This window comes from Bombina bombina, unplaced genomic scaffold, assembly GCF_027579735.1.
Source record: "Bombina bombina isolate aBomBom1 unplaced genomic scaffold, aBomBom1.pri scaffold_368, whole genome shotgun sequence".
Lineage (NCBI taxonomy): Eukaryota > Metazoa > Chordata > Amphibia > Anura > Bombinatoridae > Bombina > Bombina bombina.
In genome coordinates, this window is record NW_026511248.1 from 81,026 (window position 1) to 104,069 (window position 23,044).

Here is a 23,044-nt window from a genome sequence, read left to right on the forward strand (position 1 = left end):
ACCTACAGGACAACCTAAGGAAAGGTTTCATACGCCCCTCTTCCTCTCCTGCCGCAGCTGGTATGTTCTTCGTGACCAACAAAGACTCTACTCTCAGACCTATAATAGATTATAGGGAGCTCAACAAACGTACAGTAAAAAACCGGTACCCACTTCCATTGATACCGGAACTGATCGAACGCCTAACCAATGCATCCATTTTCACAAAGCTTGATTTAAGGGGGGCTTACAACCTAATCCGTATAAGGGAAGGCGACGAATGGCTCACTGCATTCAGAACGAGGTATGGCCTCTATGAATACCTAGTGATGCCATTCGGCCTTTGTAATGCCCCCGCAACCTTCCAACACTTCATAAATGACATATTCCGTGATTTACTAGATGTCTGTTTGGTTGTATATCTTGATGATATTCTAATTTATTCTAATAACATATCAGACCACATAAAACATGTACGTTGGGTGTTAGCTCGTTTAAAAATACATAAGTTATATGCAAAATTAGAGAAGTGTTCTTTCCACAACACTTCCATTTCATTTCTAGGATACACCATTTCCTCAGCTGGCATTCAGATGCAGTCAGAAAAGGTCGAAGCAGTTAAACATTGGCCACAGCCTACTGATCGGAAATCTTTGCAAAGATTTCTTGGTTTCGCTAACTATTATCGAAAATTTATAAAGAATTTTTCGACGGCTGTAAAACCACTCACTCAACTCACTGGAACTACACATCCATTCCTATGGGAAGAGAAGCATACTCATGTTTTTGAAAATTTAAAAAGATTATTTACAGAAGCTCCTATACTAATGTTGCCAAATGTTGAACTACAATACATACTGGAGGTAGACTCTTCAGATTATGCTATAGGTGCTGTATTATCCCAACAAAAAGCTCCTAACGAACCTATGCACCCAATCTCTTTCTTTTCTAAGACCATGACATCAGCAGAAAGAAACTATGCAATTGGGGATAAAGAATTGCTAGCCATTCGTCGATCTTTGGAATTCTGGAGACACCTTCTTGAAGGTGCAAAGAAAACTTTCATAATCTACACTGACCATAAGAACCTACAATATCTCCAAAATAATAAAACCTTGTCAGCCAGACAGGTTAGATGGAGTCTTTATTTTGCTAGATTCGATTTCCAAATCATATATCGACCTGCTTGCAAAAATGGAAAAGCGGATGCACTTTCCCGTCAACTATCAATACCTCCAACATTTTCAAAACCCTCAAATATCATACCAACGGAAAGATTCATTGGGTTGACCTCAGATTTCATCTCGGATGTTAAGAAGTTTTCAAATACTCCACCCCCTGACTCCAAATTTGACTTGATCATCAAGGATGGAATATATTACTATAAAGATAGAATCTACTTACCTGAACCCCTCAGACTAGAAATAATCAAAGAACACCATGATACTCCATTATCTGGACACCCAGGAGAAACTCGTACATTACAGCTGTTAACTAGATTATACTGGTGGCCGAACATGAAAAGGTCTATCTCTGAATACATCAAGGGCTGTATTACCTGTCAAACTTGTAAAACTGAAAAGAAAACACCATATGGCTTATTAATGCCCATTCCAGTTTCAGACAGACCATGGAAACAAATCGGAATCGATTTCATCGTTGATTTACCTCCCTCTAAAACTCACACCACTATAATGGTAGTCGTTGATAGCTTTTCAAAAATGGCACATTTTATACCATTCCATAAGCTGCCAAGTTCAGCTGAAACTGCCACTCTCTTTATCGAACAAATAGTCAGGTTACATGGAGTACCATCCATTGTGATCTCAGATAGGGGTTCCCAATTCACTTCCAGATTCTGGAAAAGCCTATGTCTTTCCCTTGGTATCAAACACCAATATACAACATCATTCCACCCTCAAGCTAACGGACAAGTAGAAAGAATAAATCAATGGTTGGATGAATACCTACGTTGTTTCTGTTCCTATCAACAACATAACTGGATAACATTTCTACCATTTGCAGAATTTGCGTACAATAATCTAACTAATTCTTCAACTAAACTTACTCCGTTTTTCGCGAATTATGGATATCATCCTTCTTTCACTCAAGTTTCCTCTACTCCTTCAGATTCTCCCCTGGTGGATGAATTCAATAATTCACTACAGGATAATTTCAATTTTATTAAAGACAATATTATAAAGGCACAAAATTCACAGAAGTACTACTATGATTTAAGACGCCGGGAACCACCTCGCTATCAAATTGGAGACCAAGTTTGGTTATCAACCAAAAACTTAAGGATACAAGTGCCCAGTAGGAAATTGACTCAAAAGTATTGTGGACCATTCACAATTGTGAAAGTTGTTAATCAGAATGCGGTTACACTTAAATTACCACCTTGTATGAAAATACACGCTACTTTTCATGTTTCCCTCCTTAAGCCTTATACTCCAACGAGATCTAAAGCACCTATACTCCCATCCTCACTCAGCATGCAAGACTCGGATGTGTATGAGGTTAAGGAACTCCTTGATTCACGTTATTCTAGAGGAATGTTACAATACCTTGTGAGGTGGAAGAATTATTCGGAAGAAGAAGATAATTGGGAGCCTGCTTCTAATATTTACGCACCTAGGTTGGTGGCACAATTTCACAGGAGATTTCCGGACCGTCCCAGGCCTCAAGCTGAGGATCAGCTTGCTTGAGGGGGGAGTCATGTCAGGAATTGTGGTTATGCTGTACCTTTAAGGAATTCAACCAATAGGATTCTTCCTCCTCTCATTTAAACACCTGCTCAGGTTACAAACGTTGCTTAGTATTTTGTTATTTTCACTAGTAACACTGAGCCTTGCTACAGCTGAAGTACTGCCTTCTCTCTGCATTTGTTTATCCTCTTGGTCTTTTGTGTTTGCAAATAGGAACTACAGTCACTGGAATCAATTCCTTTTATCTAGGAACTTTCTGTTTGCACATTCCTGCACAGCCAGTGACTGCAACTAAATATTCATCTACCTTATCAACACCCTCCAACTGCCTTCCTCCAGACTCACCATTGTCTACTTAACAAAGGTACTCTGCAGATGTACATATTTAATTTTACCTTATATTTCTTGTGAATTGCATAATATCAGTTTAAGCTCTCCACTCTGTCCTGTGACATCACAAGCTCTGCAAAGACTCATCTGTGCACACAGAACAGGAAGTCTCCTCCCCTCCAGATCAGATACCAACATTCAGAGACTCTAGTCACTGCTGAGAGCTTCACAAGAGATTCTGTGAGTACACAATGTTTTATTGAACAGACTTAGCATTTAAGAAACTGCTACTTAATTGTGGATTGCATAAAACATATAAGGTTGTCTAAACTGCTACTGAATTGTGGACTGCATAAAACATATAAGACTGTCTTACTTCTCATGCCTGATTAACTCACTCACTGCAGCTTTGCATAAAACATATAAGACTGTCTTACTTCTCTTGCCTGATTAACTCACTCACTGCAGCTTAACTGTTAAAGCAACTCTCAAGTATATTCTAAGGAAAAGACAAAGTAAATCCACCTTATTTTTATTTTTCTTACTACTCAGTTAATTTATCTTTAAAGTTCCATCATCTATAAATAATAGATTGAATGGATACCAAAGTTATATCTTGTTTGTACATTCTCCATACCAAATTAACCTTTGCAAACTAAATGACACTATACTACTTGGTTTCACTTTGAAGCTAGTGTTACCATATCAATTAGTGTTACATTCAAATATTTCTAAATCTTACATGTTATCAGGCAGCAGGGTTCCAACAGTGGTTTCTGAGACAGGATCAGATTGAGACATCTTGCAAATGTAAGAGAAAAAAAAAATATAAAGAAAAATTATCAATTTCCTTAAATGGCAGTTTCAGGAATGGGAAAAAAATGCAAACAGCATAGCCCTCTGACATAGAAAAAGGCAAGAGGCATATAGGAATGGGGTTTTAAATAATGAAATTGTTTGGCGCCAAGTATGATGCACAGCGCTAACAACATCTGGAAATGACACACTCGCGTCATTGTAGACGCAACCTTGTGCAAGGAACTCTGCGTCAACTAAGACGCCGGAAATGAAAAATTTGCATCATCGGACGTACCTTCGCGCCAAAAAATTCTCGCATCAAGAATGACACAATAAACTTTGGCATTTTGCGCCCTCGCAAGCCTAATTTTGCCCACGAAATTAAATGAAAAAGCAGTCAATTAAGAAAAGACTATACCCCAGGTAAGATTTTTTTTTCCTAAATATGTTTTTTCCCAAATATGAAACCGATAGTCTGCAAAAGGAAATATACATAAACCTGACTCATGGCAAATATAAGTACAATACATATATTTAGAACTTTATATTAATGAATAAAGTGCCAAACCATAGCTGAGAGTGTCTTAAGTAATGAAAACATACTTACCGAAAGACACCCATCCACATATAGCAGATAACCAAACCAGTACTGAAACAGTTATCAGTAGAGGTAATGGAATACGAGAGTATATTGTCGATCTGAATAAGGGAGGTAGGAGATTAATCTCTATGACCGATAACAGAGAACCTATGAAATAGATCTCCTGCGAGGAAAACCATTGCATTCAATAGGTGATACTCCCTTCACATCCCTCTGACATTCACTGTACTCTGAGAGGAATCGGGCTTCAAAATGCTGAGAAGCGCATATCAACGTAGAATCTAAGCACAAACTTAGTTCACCACCTCCATAGGAGGCAAAGTTTGTAAAACTGAATTGTGGGTGTGGTGAGGAGTGTATTTATAGGCATTTTGAGGTTTGGGAAACTTTGCCCCTCCTGGTAGGATTGTATATCCCATACGTCACTAGCTCATGGACTCTTGCCAATTACATGAAAGAAATAGAATTACAGCAAACCTGATGATAGCGCAAATTTAAATTAAATATAGTTTATTCATGATACTCTTTGCCTCTTCTTTTTTCTGTATCTTAATTTCTTTCTCCTTCATGGCAATTAACCTACAAAAAGCATTACATAAAGATATATAAATACATAAATGTTTTGCAATAAATGTTTATTTCTACATTATGTCCTAAAAAATATCTAGTTTTCCATAAAAGTTGAGAAACCTAAGCAATCGCTTACAAAATATTACACCTGGCTGAACTTTTTAAAAAAATTACGTAAAGTAACAGGACGAGTTACAATTACAAAAAAAAAAAAAAGACACCTTCTTGATGACATCACTACAATGTCTGCCGGAAGAAGCCCTTAGCCAAAGAGGGTGAAACGCGCATAGCTTGGCATTGCTCCAGTTGCGGACACTTGCATACGACCATGATGTGTTTGCTCCTACTAACACATTAAGGAAACCAGTTTATCCCAAGAAATAAGCATTAAAAGTGGGATCCTTTCAATAAGGAAAAAGCGGCCACCCAGGAAGCTGAAGTTAAAGAGCTCCGTGGTGAAATAGGACTCGATCAACCCCTAGAGCAATAGCGGTGTGCGGCGATTCGCATAGTGAAATGGAAGGAAGGATGACATCACACGCTGAGTGAGTACTCTCCCTGTAGTCAATTTTTTTTTGCTGGGTTTTGCATGGTGAAAATCCGTTGAGTGAATCACTCTCTCTGTAACCGACTCTGCTTTTTGCCCATATACTCTTTTGGGGATATCTACCCTACACCCTGCATAATACCCACATGCTTATATGGGGATACCAATCCAAAGATTTGAACTGTAAAGTAATGATACAAGAAAGTGCACTATAATTTGTAAACAATTGTCTTCTAATGGGACAGTAAAATATAGACACCGCCAATTGACTTTCTAAGGATCTCTTTCTTAACTATATCAGTCCTGGGGATCCCCAATAAACTGGGACTCTATATTTATGTGAACATATATTTGTGTGCAATATACTTTATGATGTGTGTATTGTAAGTAGGGCATATCTGTTACATTAAGTTAATAATGATGAATTAAATGTTAATATTGCTGGTTTGAAACAATTGTATTTATCTTCAGCATGACTGTTTTATTGAAACACTTAAACCCTTAGGAATGTGATTATAATTGTTATATTCTGCCCTAGTGCTGGATAAGATTGGCTTTTTTTCTTGGCTTCTGCTTCTCTATAACCTTTCTTCCTATATTCTTTATTATCTTTTTTGATAATATTTAACAATCTCTGTGCACCTTCTTTCTCCCTATAATTATTTGCGAGTGGCAGCAAAAAGAGGAAATGAAAATTACTAAATCTTTGGTGCTGTTAGTATGTATATATATATATATATATATATATATATAGGTGGCCCTCGTTTTACAACGGTTCAATTTACACCGTTTCAGAATAACAACCTTTTTTCCAGTCATGTGACTGCTATTGAAAAGCATTGAGAAGCAGTGCATTTATTAAAATAGCCAGTAGGTGGAGCTGTCCGCTTGTGTTGCAGCAAAGCCAAGCAAGCTGAAATTAATCAGTTTAACCATATCTGAGCTATCGAGCAGATTTCAAAGGAACAAGATGCTCCTGTCTATAAATCAGTCCAGATTGGAATGCATAGAAATAACTGTTTGCAGAAAAATGCAAGTGAAGTCTGTGTTGTGTGATTATTTTATTAGGTTTATAATGCTGTTTAGCATTTAAAGTTTTCATTTCAAAGCTTTAAAAATAATGTATTAGGTGTTACTTATGACAATTTTGAGAGGGGCCTGGAACCTATCTCCCTCACTTCCCATTGACTTACATTATAAACTGGGTTTCAATTTACAATGGTTTCGATTTACAACCATTCCTTCTGGAACCTAATCCCGGCGTAAACTGAGGGCTACCTGTATATATATATATATATATATATATATATATATATATATATATATACAAAATAAACAAATAGAGTCCAGCACTATTTAACTTTTTTACCTGGCTGTGTGCTCGTTACAATGGGGTATCAGCAAAAACCCAAATAGATACAGTCCATATGTAGAAAGTAACAGCACCACTGTATCAATATTCTTAAAGGTGATATCACCAATAAAGAAATAATTCACCTTTAAGAATATTGATGCAGTGGTGCTGTTACTTTCTACATATGGAATATACAGGTAGCCCTCAGTTTACGCCGGGGTTAGGTTCCAGAAGGAATGGTTGTAAATCGAAACTGTTGTAAATTGAAACCCAGTTTATAATGTAAGTCAATGGGAAGTGAGGGAGGTTCCAGGCCCCTCTCAAAATTGTCATAAGTAACACCTAATACATTATTTTTAAAGCTTTGAAATGAAGACTTTAAATGCTAAACAGCATTATAAACCTAATAAAATAATCACACAACACAGACTTAACTTGCATTTTTCTGCAAACAGTTCTTTCTATGCATTCCAATCTGGACTGATTTATAGACAGGAAGATCTTGTTCCTTTAAAATCTGCTCGATAGCTCAGGTCTGGTTAAACTGATTAATTTCAGCTTGCTTGGCTTTGCTGCAACACAAGCGGACAGCTCCACCTACTGGCTATTTTAAGAAATGCACTGCTTCTTAATGCTTTTCAATAGCAGTCACATGACTGGAAAAAAGGTTGTTATTCTAAAACGGTGTAAATTGAACCATTGTAAAACGAGGGCCATATATATATATATATATATATATATATATATATATATATATATATATATATACATACATACATACACACACACACATATATATACACACACATACATATACACACACGGTACATTTTTATATTTAAAAAAATGCAAAAAAAACCCCAGCAGACATTTGGTTTTAAAACAGCACCAGTTACTTAAAGGGGCTGAACTGGAAGTGATGCACTAAACTTTATGAATCACTTTCATGTCCTATAATTACTTAGTCTGCATGTGTATGGTTTATGCAGAACCTACTTACGTTGGTGTCAATATGCAACCAAGTAGCAAGTCACTCACCTAACAAGTCAATGTACCGAAATTTCCCAGCATGCAGTGCAGCTTTGCTCGTTCCAACACCAACCATTACCGACATTCCGGCAGGAGGCTCCAGAAACTCTATTTCCCAGTAATGTTCACCATATACAAACCCTGTAAGACGTCAGAGATTATAATGAGAAACAGCACACAAAAGCAGAGATAAGAGAGGACAGTGCGACTCTCATAGCAGGAGGTATACTGGGGCACTGTGATAAAAAAAGAGCTACAATGCTGTAGATTTTAGAATAGTCAGTTAATAACTTAGCAGGTGACATCACAACACCTTTTTGTACCACCTTGTTCTATACCAGTGATTTTCAACCTTTTTTTGCCGTGGCACACTTTTTTACATTAAAAAATCCTGCGGCACACCACCATCCCAAAATTTTACAAAATCACACATTGTAGCCTAATACAGCATATATATATATATATATATATATATATATATATATATATATATACTGTATATATACACACACACATACTGTACAGTGCTGTCATGCCATGCCTTCTACAAACTATACGTGACATATTGACATTCATTCACAAACAATCATAATGATTGTCTGTGAATGAATGTCAATATGTCATGGCTGTAAATGATGCCTGCCTGTCTGCCTGATGAGCCTGTCACATCAAAACAAGCAAAATTTAAAAAATATCTCACACTGTTGTCAGTCTGCCGCGGCACACTTGAGGATCTCTCACGGCACACTAGTGTGCCGCGGCACACTGGTTGAAAAACACTGTTCTATACAAATAATTACTATGCACAACCTGTTTGCCAGTCAAGTATTCAGTAGCTTTTGATGCTTCTGTTGACTTACCTCTGTCACCTCGAACCCCAGCAGTACCACCGTCTATGACTGGGTCTATATGGAAGTAGACAGCTCTCTTGCATGGTGAAAGCACTGTGTCTGGAGACTGAATATTCACATCCCAGGCCCAGCTTGCCTCTACATACCCCCTTGGCATTGGAGGGTCCAGGGATACCACTCTTAAAATTTAGAGAAAAAAAATACATATGGCCAAAGTCAAACACACTGATGTGCCGCTATATAAATATTGCCTGTTATTAGGAATGTTGGGGGGATATACCATTACCAAATGCATTTTATAACATTTAATGATACAACTATGTGATTAGTATATCTGCTTTCTCGCATTTTTAAACAATAAGTTGCAATAAAACTGCTTATTACATGCTGGTAAATATGCAAAAACGATATAGACTCAGATTGGTAAACCAATGTTACTGAATACATGCCAACGAATTTACTCTAATGAGAAATACCTAATGTGTCCGATTATTATTAATTTTTTTTTACCACGAGCATCAATTACTGATGTGTGTAATTAACTGTTCAATATAATTTTGCATAATTTTATAATTAACAGAAGCTGCAGGTGGGAAACCTACTACACCTCTCATTAACTCTAACAACAACCTCTTAAAGGGGATAGTAAAGTCTAAATTAAATATGCAAGATTCTTATAGAGTGTTCGATTGTAAACAACTTCCCTAATTACTTATACTGTCAAATTTGCTTCATTCTCTTGGTATCCTTTGTTGAAAGAGAAACAATGAACTACTAGGAGCTACCTGAACATATCTGATGAGCCAATAACACAAGGCATTTATGTGCAGCCAATCAGCATCTAGCTCCAATTAGTACACTACTGTTCCTGAGCCTCCCTAGGTATTCTCTTTAACAAAGAGAACAAAACAAATTGCATATTAGGCATGCTCTATACGAATAATTACATTTTAACTTTATTATCCATTTAAAGTGTAAGCTCTCTCGGGTGCATGGCCCTCTCTTACTTCTGTCTCAGTTTGCCCATCCCATTTTATCTTTTTTTAGCACTGCACAATATATTGATGTATAATAAAAAATAATATAACATTTGAAGATTTTTTAAATAATAGGATAGAAAAGAAAATCCTTAATAGTAAACTTGTTTGTGTTATTTCAATAAAAATATATACTACAACTGACTTAAAATGTTGGAGAGTAAAGCACCTCCGCACTAGTCTACAACAAAAACAAGCAATTGCACATTGTCTTCAGATGATAAATAGCCCTGTCTGCTATGTAATAAATATAAGAGCACTGAATGTAGAACAGGATAAGAACTAGGATGTGGTCAAACTACCAGTGTAATGAGGATGTTATATAAAGTATAATATTTATATGGATAATCTAGCGTAAAAAACAAGTGAACATACAGACTCATACATAAATGCAAACCAACATACTAATACAGGTTTAAAGGGACACTGAACCCAAATTTTGTCTTTCGCAATTCAGATAGAGCATGCAATTTTAAGCAACTTTCTAATTTACTTCTATTATCAAGTTTTCTTCGTTCTCTTGCTATCTTTATTTGAAAAGAAGGCATCTAAGATTTTTTTGGGTTTCAGAACTCTGGACAGCACTTTTTTATTGGTGGATTAATTTATCCACCAATCAGCAAGGACAACCCAGGTTGTTCACCAATAATGGGCCGGCATCTAAACTTACATTCTTGCATTTCAAATAAATATACCACGAGAATGAAGAAAATTTGATAATAGGAGTAAATTATTAAGTTGATTAAAATATCATGCTCTATCTGAATCTTGAAAGAAAAAAATTTGGGTTCAGTGTCCCTTTAAGTATAGATAGGTTTATATGTACAAATATATATATATATATATATATATATATATATATAAAATTATTTTTTTTCAGTGTGTGTCTAGATAAATAAATAGATAGATAGATAGATAGACTGCATCATTAGATCTTCTGCTTTGATTCATAAAGGTTGTTGCAGTAACCTGATAGTTTGGTTAAGAAACATGACATAAAAGTCTTTGTTGGTGAATGCTAATAATGGTGAACCAGGATAATACTTTATAAGACTTAATTTGGCCTCTGAATCAAAGAAAATATAGGGTCTTATTGTTTACTGCTGTGATTTCCAATGTTTTCATGAACACATAAACTTCAACATAGCAAAATGCCATCTAGGATTAAAACCATTAAAACAATACTTTGCTGAAAGGTATAAATGGAGATGATTTCAAGCAGGAAAAGTAGGGATCATGAAATACAAATAATGAAATACAAGAATGTCTGGGATTTACCTAGAGACCAGTTAGCATTAAACTTTAGACAAGTTAACTAACATACAAGAAAACACAACCATAAATGTAAAACCATACTAGATGTGTAGTTGTGATGAGGTATTTGTGGTTGTCTATCTGTGCTGCATACATGCATGTTACTTGGTATGCTTTAGCTGTGGTGATGTGTGTAGGTGTGCTGTTGGGTAGTTCTAGCTGTATGTAGGCATGCTGTAGTGTAGGTGTAGCTGCGGTGTTGTGTACAGGTGTGCTGTAGAGTAGATGTAGCTGTATGTTGGCATGCTGTAGTGTAGGTTTAACTGCAGTGTTGTGTGCAGGTGTGCTGTAGGGTAGTTGTATGTAGGTGTGCTGTAGTGTAGGTGTGCTGTAGGGTAGTTGTAGCTGTGTGTATATGCTATATTGTAGGTGTAGCTGCAGTGTTCTGTGCAGGTCTGCTGTAGGGTAGTTCTAGCTGTGTGTATGTGCTGTATTGTAGGTGTAGCTGCAGTGTTGTGTGCAGGTGTGCTGTAGTGTAGGTGTAGCTGCAGTGTTCTGTGCAGGTGTGCTGTAGGGTAGTTGTAGCTGTGTGTATGTGCTGTATTGTAGGTGTAGCTGCGGTGTTGTGTGCAGGTGTGCTGTAGGGTAGTTGTAGCTGTATGTAGGTGTGCTGTAGTGTAGGTGTAGCTGCAGTGTTGTGTGCAGATGTACTGTAGGGTAGTAGTAGAAGTGACTGTGGTGTTGTGTGCAGCTGTGCTGTAGGGTAGTAGTAGAAATAGCTGTGGTGTTGTGTGTAGGTATGCTGTAGGGTTGTAGTAGAAATAGCTGTGGTGTTGTGTGTAGGTATGCTGTAGGGTTGTAGTAGAAGTGGCTGTGGTGTTGTGTGTAGGTATGCTGTAGGGTAGTAGTAGAAATAGCTGTGGTGTTGTGTGTAGGTATGTTGTAGGGTAGTAGTAGAAATAGCTGTGGTGTTGTGTATAGGTATGCTGTAGGGTAGTAGTAGAAATAGCTGTGGTGTTGTGTGCAGGTGTGCTGTAGGGTAGTAGTAGAAATAGCTGTGGTGTTGTGTGTAGGTATGCTGTAGGTTAGTAGTAGAAATAGCTGTGGTGTTGTGTGTAGGTATGCTGTAGGGTAGTAGTAGAAATAGCTGTGATGTTGTATGTAGGTGTGCTGTAGGGTAGTAGTAAAAGTGGCTGTGGTGTTGTGTGCTGTAGGGTAGTAGTAGAAATAGCTGTGGTGTTGTGTGTAGGTATGCTGTAGGGTAGTAGTAGAAATAGATGTGGTGTTGTGTGTAGGTGTGCTGTAGGGTAGTAGTAGAAATAGCTGTGGTGTTGTGTGTAGGTATGCTGTAGGGTAGTAGTAGAAATAGCTGTGGTGTCGTATGTAGCTGTGCTATAGGGTAGTAGTAGAAGTGGCTGTGGTGTTGTGTGCAGGTGTGCTGTAAAGTAGTAGTAGAAATAGCTGTGGTGTTGTGTGCAGGTGTGCTATAGTGTAGGTGTAGCTGCAGTGTTCTGTGCAGGTGTGCTGTAGGGTAGTTGTAGCTGTATGTAGGTGTGCTGTAGTGTAGGTGTAGCTGCAGTGTTGTGTGCAGATGTGCTGTAGGGTAGTAGTAGAAGTGACTGTGGTGTTGTGTGCAACCGTGCTGTAGGGTAGTAGTAGAAATAGCTGTGGTGTTGTGTGTAGGTATGCTGTAGGGTTGTAGTAGAAATAGCTGTGGTGTTGTGTGTAGGTATGCTGTAGGGTTGTAGTAGAAGTGGCTGTGGTGTTGTGTGTAGGTATGCTGTAGGGTAGTAGTAGAAATAGCTGTGGTGTTGTGTGCAGGTGTGCTGTAGGGTAGTAGTAGAAATAGCTGTGGTGTTGTGTGTAGGTATGCTGTAGGGTAGTAGTAGAAATAGCTGTGGTGTTGTGTGTAGGTATGCTGTAGGGTAGTAGTAGAAATAGCTGTGGTGTTGTATGTAGGTATGCTGTAGGGTAGTAGTAGAAATAGCTGTGGTGTTGTGTGCAGGTATGCTGTAGGGTAGTAGTAGAAATAGCTGTGGTGTTGTATGTAGGTGTGCTGTAGGGTAGTAGTAGAAGTGGCTGTGGTGTTGTGTGCAGGTGTGCTGTAGGGTAGTAGTTGAAATAGCTGTGGTGTTGCGTGCAGGTGTGCTGTAGGGTAGTAGTAGAAATAGCTGTGGTGGTGTGTGCAGGTGTGCTGTAGGGTAGTAGTAGAAATATCTGTGGTGTTGTGTGTAGGTATGCTGTAGGGTAGTAGTAGAAATAGCTGTGGTGTTGTAGGTAGGTGTGCTGTAGGGTAGTAGTAGAAGTGGCTGTGGTGTTGTGTGCAGGTGTGCTGTAAAGTAGTAGTAGAAATAGCTGTGGTGTTGTGTGCAGGTGTGCTGTAGGGTAGTAGTAGAAATAGCTGTGGTGTTGTGTGCAAGTGTGCTGTAGGGTAGTAGTAGAAATAGCTGTGGTGTTGTGTGTAGGTATGCTGTAGGGTAGTAGTAGAAATAGCTGTGGTGTTGTGTGCAGATGTGCTGTAGGGTAGTAGTAGAAGTGACTGTGGTGTTGTGTGCAGGTGTGCTGTAGGGTAGTAGTAGAAATAGCTGTAGTGTTGTGTGTAGGTATGCTGTAGGGTAGTAGTAGAAATAGCTGTGGTGTTGTGTGTAGGTATGCTGTAGGGTAGTAGCAGAAATAGCTGTGGTGTTGTGTGTAGGTATGCTGTAAGGTAGTAGTAGAAATAGCTGGGGTGTTGTGTGTAGGTATGCTGTAGGGTAGTAGTAGAAATAGCTGTGGTGTTGTATGTAGGTGTGCTGTAGGGTAGTAGTAGAAGTGGCTGTGGTGTTGTGTGCAGGCGTGCTGTAGGGTAGTAGTAGAAGTGGCTGTGGAGTTGTGTGTAGGTATGCTGTAGGGTAGTAGTAGAAGTGGCTGTGGTGTTGTGTGCAGGTGTGCTGTAGGGTAGTAGTAGAAATAGCTGTGGTGTTATGTGTAGGTATGCTGTAGGGTAGTAGTAGAAATAGCTGTGGTGTTGTGTGTAGGTTTACTGTAGGCTAGTAGTAGAAATAGCTGTGGTGTTGTGTGTACGTATGCTGTAGGGTAGTAGTAGAAGTGGCTGTGGTGTTGTGTGTAGGTATTCTGCAGGGTAGTAGTAGAAATAGCTGTGGTGTTGTGTGTAGGTATGCTGTAGGGTAGTAGTAGAAATAGCTGTGGTGTTGTGTGCAGGTGTGCTGTAGGGTAGTAGTAGAAATAGCTGTGGTGTTGTGTGCAGGTGTGCTGTAGGGAAGTAGTAGAAATAGCTGTGGTGTTTTGCAGGTGTGCTGTAGGGTAGTAGTAGAAATAGCTGTGGTGTTGTGTGCAGGTGTGCTGTAGGGAAGTAGTAGAAATAGCTGGGGTGTTGTGTGTAGGTATGCTGTAGGGTAGTAGTAGAAATAGCTGTGGTGTTGTATGTAGGTGTGCTGTAGGGTAGTAGTAGAAGTGGCTGTGGAGTTGTGTGTATGTATGCTGTAGGGTAGTAGTAGTAGAAGTGGCTGTGGTGTTGTGTGCAGGTGTGCTGTAGGGTAGTAGTAGAAATAGCTGTGGTGTTATGTGTAGGTATGCTGTAGGGTAGTAGTAGAAATAGCTGTGGTGTTGTGTGTAGGTTTACTGTAGGCTAGTAGTAGAAATAGCTGTGGTGTTGTGTGTACGTATGCTGTAGGGTAGTAGTAGAAGTGGCTGTGGTGTTGTGTGTAGGTATTCTGCAGGGTAGTAGTAGAAATAGCTGTGGTGTTGTGTGTAGGTATGCTGTAGGGTAGTAGTAGAAATAGCTGTGGTGTTGTGTGCAGGTGTGCTGTAGGGTAGTAGTAGAAATAGCTGTGGTGTTGTGTGCAGGTGTGCTGTAGGGAAGTAATAGAAATAGCTGGGGTGTTGTGTGTAGGTATGCTGTAGGGTAGTAGTAGAAATAGCTATGGTGTTGTGTGTAGGTATGCTGTAGGGTAGTAGTAGAAATAGCTATGGTGTTGTGTGTAGGTATGCTGTAGGATAGTAGTAGAAATTATAGTGTTGTGTGTAGATATGCTGTAGGGTAGTAGTAGAAATAGTTGTGGTGTTGTGTGTAGGTGTGCTGTAGGATAGTTGTAGTTGTGTGTTGTAGGGTAGGTATAGCTATGATTAAGTGTGTAGTTGTGCTATAAAGTAGTCAGTTACTGTGGCACAGGTAAATTGTAGTGTAAGAGCAATGAGATTAACTTCTGTATTAGTTTTCTAAGCTCTTGAGCTGTTACCTCTGGTTTCGGCTCTTGTTTTTCATTGGTCGCCTCTTATTCTTACTCTGCTTCACTCTCCAACTGGGTCTGTGTTGTTCTTATGAATGGGAGGTTCTCATTGGTGGAGGCGTTTCTGCAGGCAGCCAATATGAAGTGGCAAATGACCCAGCCCCTGGAGAAAGAGCTGCAATTGGCTAAAAACGTCTCCAAGAACAAATAAACAACACGTACTGTATACCTCGTAAAGCAGCTGCAGCCTGCAGTGCATTGCGCAATTAACCCTTCCTGTTTTGTAGTATGTGGCTCCACCAGACTCTTAGTCATACGGAGTTTGTTTTTTTTCTTCAAAAACCACTAGTGCTGCAATTTTTAATTTATCCCGTTTTAATGATATCGCCCTTTAAGCGCACAGCAATGCTCATTTAACCCTTTCAGTGCTACAGATAGCCTTGCTCAATTAAAACATCTTCACCCATTTACAGCGCTTGGATCTGTTGCCTACATCTATTTACACTGCAGAAATCCTATTGCCTAAATAGAGCCGTCATTTTAACGCCTGATCTGTGGCATACAATTCCATCTAACTTTAATCTGTAGGTATTTCTCTCTAAACCATTACTTACTTATAAAATTAAATGAATCACTGAATCATATATAGCCCCCGCCCTGGTGACCCTAGAAAGCCTTTCAGTGGGAATCAAACGACTCCTATTTCACCACATGTTTCCAGTGACACAAGATCATAATGAGATGCATCATTTTATATTACATTTAGTATAAGTGCTGCTTTCCCAAACATCACGTCTTGTATTATGTAGAACTAGATCATTAATATTTAATAGTAAAATACAATATGTATGCACCACATGGTTTATACAGTGTACCTAGTGTGTAGTAATGTCTACATTTGTGTAAGCACAGCACATTCACTGACTGAATATAGAAAACAAACTCACTAGAACTTTCTTTGTCATAAGGAAACAGAGATAACAGTCCCAGGGACAGATTGTTTTTAAGTTGTGTGACTCAGCTGTTATTTCTCTGCCTGTAGAAAAACATAATTTATGCTTACCTGATAAATTCCTTTCTTCTGTTGTGTGATCAGTCCACGGGTCATCATTACTTCTGGGATATAACTCCTCCCCAACAGGAAATGCAAGAGGATTCACCCAGCAAAGCTGCATATAGCTCCTCCCCTCTACGTCAGTCCCAGTCATTCGACCAAGAAACAACGAGAAAGGAGTAACCAAGGGTGAAGTGGTGACTGGAGTATAATTTAAAAGATATTTACCTGCCTTAAAACAGGGCGGGCCGTGGACTGATCACACAACAGAAGAAAGGAATTTATCAGGTAAGCATAAATTATGTTTTCTTCTGTTATGTGTGATCAGTCCACGGGTCATCATTACTTCTGGGATACCAATACCAAAGCAAAAGTACACGGATGACGGGAGGGATAGGCAGGCTCATTATACAGAAGGAACCACTGCCTGAAGAACCTTTCTCCCAAAAATAGCCTCCGAAGAAGCAAAAGTGTCAAATTTGTAAAATTTGGAAAAAGTATGAAGCGAAGACCAAGTTGCAGCCTTGCAAATCTGTTCAACAGAGGCCTCATTCTTAAAGGCCCAAGTGGAAGCCACAGCTCTAGTGGAGTGAGCTGTAATTCTTTCAGGAGGCTGCTGTCCAGCAGTCTCATAGGCTAAACGTATTATGCTACGAAGCCAAAAAGAGAGAGAGGTAGCAGAAGCTTTTTGACCTCTCCTCTGTCCAGAGTAAACGACAAACAAGGAAGAAGTTTGGCGAAAATCTTTAGTTGCCTGCAAGTAGAACTTGAGGGCACGAACTACATCCAGATTGTGTAAAAGACGTTCCTTCTTTGAAGAAGGATTTGGACACAAGGATGGGACAACAATCTCTTGATTGATGTTCCTGTTAGTGACTACCTTAGGTAAGAACCCAGGTTTAGTACGCAGAACTACCTTGTCTGAGTGAAAAATCAGATAAGGGGAATCACAATGTAAGGCTGATAACTCAGAGACTCTTCGAGCCGAGGAAATAGCCATTAAAAACAGAACTTTCCAAGATAACATTTTTATATCGATGGAATGAAGGGGTTCAAACGGAACACCCTGTAAAACGTTAAGAACTAAGTTTAAACTCCATGGTGGAGCAACAGCTTTAAACACAGGCTTGATCCTAGCTAAAGCCTGACAAAAGGACTGGACGTCTGGATTTTCTGACAGACGTCTGTGTAACAAGATGGACAGAGCTGAAATCTGTCCCTTTAATGAACTAGCTGATAAACCCTTTTCTAAACCTTCTTGTAGAAAAGACAATATCCTAGCGATCCTAACCTTACTCCAGGAGTAACCTTTGGATTCGCACCAGTATAGGTATTTCCGCCATATTTTATGGTAAATCCTTCTGGTAACAGGCTTCCTAGCCTGAATCAGGGTATCAATAACCGACTCAGAAAAACCACGTTTTGATAAAATCAAGCGTTCAATTTCCAAGCAGTCAGCTTCAGAGAAGTTAGATTTTGATGTTTGAATGGACCCTGTATCAGAAGGTCCTGTCTTAGAGGTAGAGACCAAGGCGGACAGGATGACATGTCCACTAGATCTGCATACCAAGTCCTGCGTGGCCAAGCAGGTGCTATTAGAATTACTGATGCTCTCTCCTGTTTGATTTTGGCAATCAATCGAGGAAGCAGCGGGAAGGGTGGAAACACATAAGCCATCCTGAAGTTCCAAGGTGCTGTCAAAGCATCTATCAGAACTGCTCCCGGATCCCTGGATCTGGACCCGTAGCGAGGAAGTTTGGCGTTCTGGCGAGACGCCATGAGATCTATCTCTGGTTTGCCCCAACGTCGAAGTATTTGGGCAAAGACCTCCGGATGAAGTTCCCACTCCCCCGGATGAAGAGTCTGGCGACTCAAGAAATCCGCCTCCCAGTTCTCCACTCCCGGGATGTGGATTGCTGACAGGTGGCAAGAGTGAGACTCTGCCCAGCGAATTATCTTTGATACTTCCATCATTGCTAGGGAGCTTCTTGTCCCTCCCTGATGGTTGATGTAAGCTACAGTCGTGATGTTGTCCGACTGAAACCTGATGAACCCCCGAGTTATTAACTGGGGCCAAGCCAGAAGGGCATTGAGAACTGCTCTCAATTCCAGAATGTTTATTGGAAGGAGACTCTCCTCCTGATTCCATAGTCCCTGAGCCTTCAGAGAATTCCAGACAGCGCCCCAACCTAGTAGGCTGGCGTCTGTTGTTACAATTGTCCAGTCTGGCCTGCTGAATGGCATCCCCCTGGACAGGTGTGGCCGATGAAGCCACCATAGAAGAGAATTTCTGGTCTCTTGATTCAGATTCAGAGTAGGGGACAAATCTGAGTAATCCCCATTCCACTGACTCAGCATGCATAATTGCAGCGGTCTGAGGTGTAGGCGTGCAAAAGGTACTATGTCCATTGCCGCTACCATTAAGCCGATCACCTCCATGCATTGAGCTACTGACGGGTGTTGAATGGAATGAAGGACGCGGCATGCATTTTGAAGTTTTGTTAACCTGTCTTCTGTCAGGTAAATCTTCATTTCTACAGAATCTATAAGAGTCCCCAAGAATGGAACTCTTGTGAGAGGAAAGAGAGAACTCTTCTTTTCGTTCACTTTCCATCCATGCGACCTTAGAAATGCCAGAACTAACTCTGTATGAGACTTGGCAGTTTGAAAGCTTGAAGCTTGTATTAGAATGTCGTCTAGGTACGGAGCTACCGAAATCCCTCGCGGTCTTAGTACCGCTAGAAGGGCACCCAGAACCTTTGTGAAGATTCTTGGAGCCGTAGCCAATCCGAATGGAAGAGCTACAAACTGGTAGTGCCTGTCTAAGAAGGCAAACCTTAGATACCGGTGATGATCTTTGTGGATCGGTATGTGAAGGTAAGCATCCTTTAAATCCACTGTGGTCATGTACTGACCCTCTTGGATCATGGGTAAGATTGTCCGAATAGTTTCCATTTTGAACGATGGAACTCTTAGGAATTTGTTTAGAGTCTTTAAATCTAAGATTGGCCTGAAAGTTCCCTCTTTTTTGGGAACCACAAACAGGTTTGAGTAGAACCCTTGTCCTTGTTCCGACCACGGAACCGGATGGATCACTCCCATTGTTAACAGATCTTGTACGCAGCGTAGAAACGCTTCTTTCTTTATCTGGTTTGTTGACAACCTTGACAGATGAAATCTCCCTCTTGGGGGAGATAATTTGAAGTCTAGAAGGTATCCCTGAGATATGATCTCTAGTGCCCAGGGATCCTGAACATCTCTTGCCCAGGCCTGGGCGAAGAGAGAGAGTCTGCCCCCTACTAGATCCGGTCCCGGATCGGGGGCTCTCGGTTCATGCTGTCTTTGGGGCAGCAGCAGGTTTCCTGGCCTGCTTGCTTTTGTTCCAGGACTGGTTAGGCTTCCAGCCTTGCCTGTAACGAGCAACAGCTCCTTCCTGTTTTGGTGCAGTGGAGGTTGATGCTGCTCCTGTTTTGAAATTCCGAAAGGGACGAAAATTAGACTGTCTAGCCTTAGCTTTGGCCTTGTCTTGAGGTAGGGCGTGGCCCTTACCTCCCGTAATGTCAGCGATAATTTCTTTCAAACCGGGCCCGAATAAGGACTGCCCCTTGAAAGGTATATTAAGTAATTTGGACTTAGAAGTAACATCAGCTGACCAGGATTTTAGCCACAGTGCCCTGCGTGCCTGTATGGCGAATCCTGAGTTCTTAGCCGTAAGTTTGGTTAAATGTACTACGGCCTCCGAAATGAAAGAATTAGCTAGTTTAAGGACTCTAAGCCTGTCCGTAATGTCGTCTAGCGTAGAGGAACTAAGGTTCTCTTCAAGCGACTCAATCCAAAATGCTGCCGCAGCCGTAATCGGCGCGATACAAGCAAGGGGTTGCAATATAAAACCTTGTTGAACAAACATTTTCTTAAGGTAACCCTCTAATTTTTTATCCATTGGATCTGAGAAAGCACAGCTATCCTCCACCGGGATAGTGGTACGCTTAGCTAAAGTAGAAACTGCTCCCTCCACCTTGGGGACCGTTTGCCATAAGTCCCGAGTGGTGGCGTCTATTGGAAACATCTTTCTAAATATTGGAGGGGGTGAGAACGGCACACCGGGTCTATCCCACTCCTTAGTAACAATTTCAGTTAGTCTCTTAGGTATAGGAAAAACGTCAGTACTCGCCGGTACCGCAAAGTATTTATCCAACCTACACAGTTTCTCTGGTATTGCAACAGTGTTACAATCGTTGAGAGCTGCTAAGACCTCCCCTAGTAGTACACGGAGGTTCTCCAATTTAAATTTAAAATTTGAAATATCTGAGTCCAATCTGTTTGGATCAGAACCGTCACCCACAGAATGAAGCTCTCCGTCCTCATGCTCTGCGAGCTGTGACGCAGTATCAGACATGGCCCTAGCATTGTCAGCGCACTCTGTTCTCACCCCAGAGTGATCACGCTTGCCTCTTAGTTCAGGTAATTTAGACAAAACTTCAGTCATAACAGTAGCCATATCTTGTAATGTTATCTGTAATGGCCGCCCAGATGTACTAGGCGCCAAAATATCACGCACCTCCCGGGCGGGAGATGCAGGTACTGTCGCGTGAGGCGAGTTAGTCGGCATAACTCTCCCCTCGCTGTTTGGTGAAATTTGTTCACATTGTACAGATTGACTTTTATTTAAAGTAGCATCAATACAGTTAGTACATAAATTTCTATTGGGCTCCACCTTGGCATTGGAACAAATGACACAGATATCTTCCTCTGAGTCAGACATGTTTAACACACTAGCAAAAAAACTTACAACTTGGTTATAATCTTTTTTAGCAAAAAAACGCACTGTGCCTCAAAGAGGTACTAACGATTAAATGACAGTTGAAATAATGAACTGAAAAACAGTTATTGCATCAAACTTTAAAACAACACAACTTTTAGCAAAGGTTTGTTCCCATTAGTAAAAAACAACACTAATTAAATTTGTACATAAGAAAACAAAACAACGTTTTTTATACACAGTCACTATAAGAATTCTCACAGCTCTGCTGAGAGAATTTACCTCCCTTCAAAGAAGTTTGAAGACCCCTGAGATCTGTCAGAGATGAACCGGATCATGCAGGAAATATAAAAGTAGCTGACTGGAATTTTTTGATGCGTAGCAAAGAGCGCCAAAAACGGCCCCTCCCTCTCCCACACAGCAGTGAAGAGAAACGAAACTGTCACAATTAAAGCAAAAAACTGCCAAGTGGAAAATAATGCCCAAACATTTATTCACACAGTACCTCAGCAATGTAAACGATTCTACATTCCAGCAAAAACGTTTAACATGAGAATAGTTATTAAAAAGGATTAGTGACCTTTAACACAGTAGTTCCGGTGAAATACCATCCCCAGAATACTGAAGTGTATACATACATGTCATTTTAACGGTATGGCAGGCTTTTCTCATCAATTCCATTCAGAAAATAAAAACTGCCACATACCTCAATGCAGATTCATCTGCCCGCTGTCCCCTGATCTGAAGCCTTTACCTCCCTCAGATGGTCGAGAACAGCAATATGGTCTTAACGACTCCGGTTAAAATCATAGTAAAAAAATCTCTGTCAGATTCTTCCTCAAACTCTGCCAGAGAAGTAATAACACGCTCCGGTGCTATTTTAAAATAACAAACTTTTGATTGAAGTCATAAAAACTAAGTATAATCACCATAGTCCTCTCACACATCCTATCTAGTCGTTGGGTGCAAGAGAATGACTGGGACTGACGTAGAGGGGAGGAGCTATATGCAGCTTTGCTGGGTGAATCCTCTTGCATTTCCTGTTGGGGAGGAGTTATATCCCAGAAGTAATGATGACCCGTGGACTGATCACACATAACAGAAGAAAACAAAGATGCACTTTTGTCAAAGCTCAACTGTGGAGTCAGCAACTGGTTATTACACATTCTAGTAATTTCTGACATTTTCTATGACTTACTTAAAATGTTAAAATTAGTTTTTTTTCACCATTTAAAACATGTAAACTTACCGTTAGTGTAGATGGACAGAAATCCTACTTCACCCTCTCATATTTAGGGTTGTCAGGGTTTCACGGTTTAACTGGACATTCAGGTATTTCAACCACCAGTTAGCTATATTTAAAAAAACTTAAAGAATTTGTCCTCTGAAGTCTGATAGGAAAACTGCTGACAGGGGCTGCACTTCCATGGGTCGGTTGTGAGGTCTAATTTTAGTGACACTTAAGGGCTGATTGATAAAAATAAGCATATGACTAACAGGGGCTTTAGGGGAATGAAGTGTAGTTTGTGGTCCATGATTGCAGGCATATGACTGGCAATGCAGGTCTTTGGGGTCTGTAAAGTTTGATTATAAAAAAGTACAAAAATATGCTATAATATGTTATAGCCCTTTAATATTGCAATGTTGCTTTCATATAACTATTTTACACTTGCAAATGGATTAAACACACAGTTGAAGGGACAGTAAAGTCAAAATTAAACTAATGGAGAGAGTGCTATATTTTAAACAACTTTCCAAATTAGTTTTTCAATGTTGCTAAGTTCTCTTTGTGAGCTTAGGAGTGTGTATGTTTATAACAATGTTATACATTGTTGCAAATACTACTTTGTGTGTAGGTGTGCTCTAAGTTGTGCTATAAGACACCCCCGCTCCTAAGCACCTATCAGGCCTTACTCTTCAGCACAGGATACCAAGAACACAATG

General features: G+C 39.9%; 1 protein-coding gene across 2 annotated transcripts in view; it reads right to left on the reverse strand.

Annotated features, from left to right (window-relative positions):
* The window catches only part of LOC128643666 (SPRY domain-containing SOCS box protein 3), a 67,666-nt gene extending 44,861 nt beyond the window's left edge, over nucleotides 1–22,805 (reverse strand). Inside the window, exons 1-5 of one of the 2 annotated variants that reach the window (XM_053696494.1) lie at nucleotides 22,350–22,805; nucleotides 16,235–16,323; nucleotides 15,297–15,450; nucleotides 8,777–8,946; nucleotides 7,926–8,057 (exon numbers count right to left, since the gene is read on the reverse strand). In XM_053696494.1, coding sequence (XP_053552469.1) covers nucleotides 7,926–8,057; nucleotides 8,777–8,946; nucleotides 15,297–15,322 — 328 coding nt within the window. In that variant the 5' untranslated portion in view covers nucleotides 15,323–15,450; nucleotides 16,235–16,323; nucleotides 22,350–22,805. The remainder of the gene's footprint in view (nucleotides 1–7,925; nucleotides 8,058–8,776; nucleotides 8,947–15,296; nucleotides 15,451–16,234; nucleotides 16,324–22,349) is intronic. The other variant, XM_053696495.1, reaches the window with a different exon arrangement.
* Nucleotides 22,806–23,044: the final 239 nt, after the last annotated feature.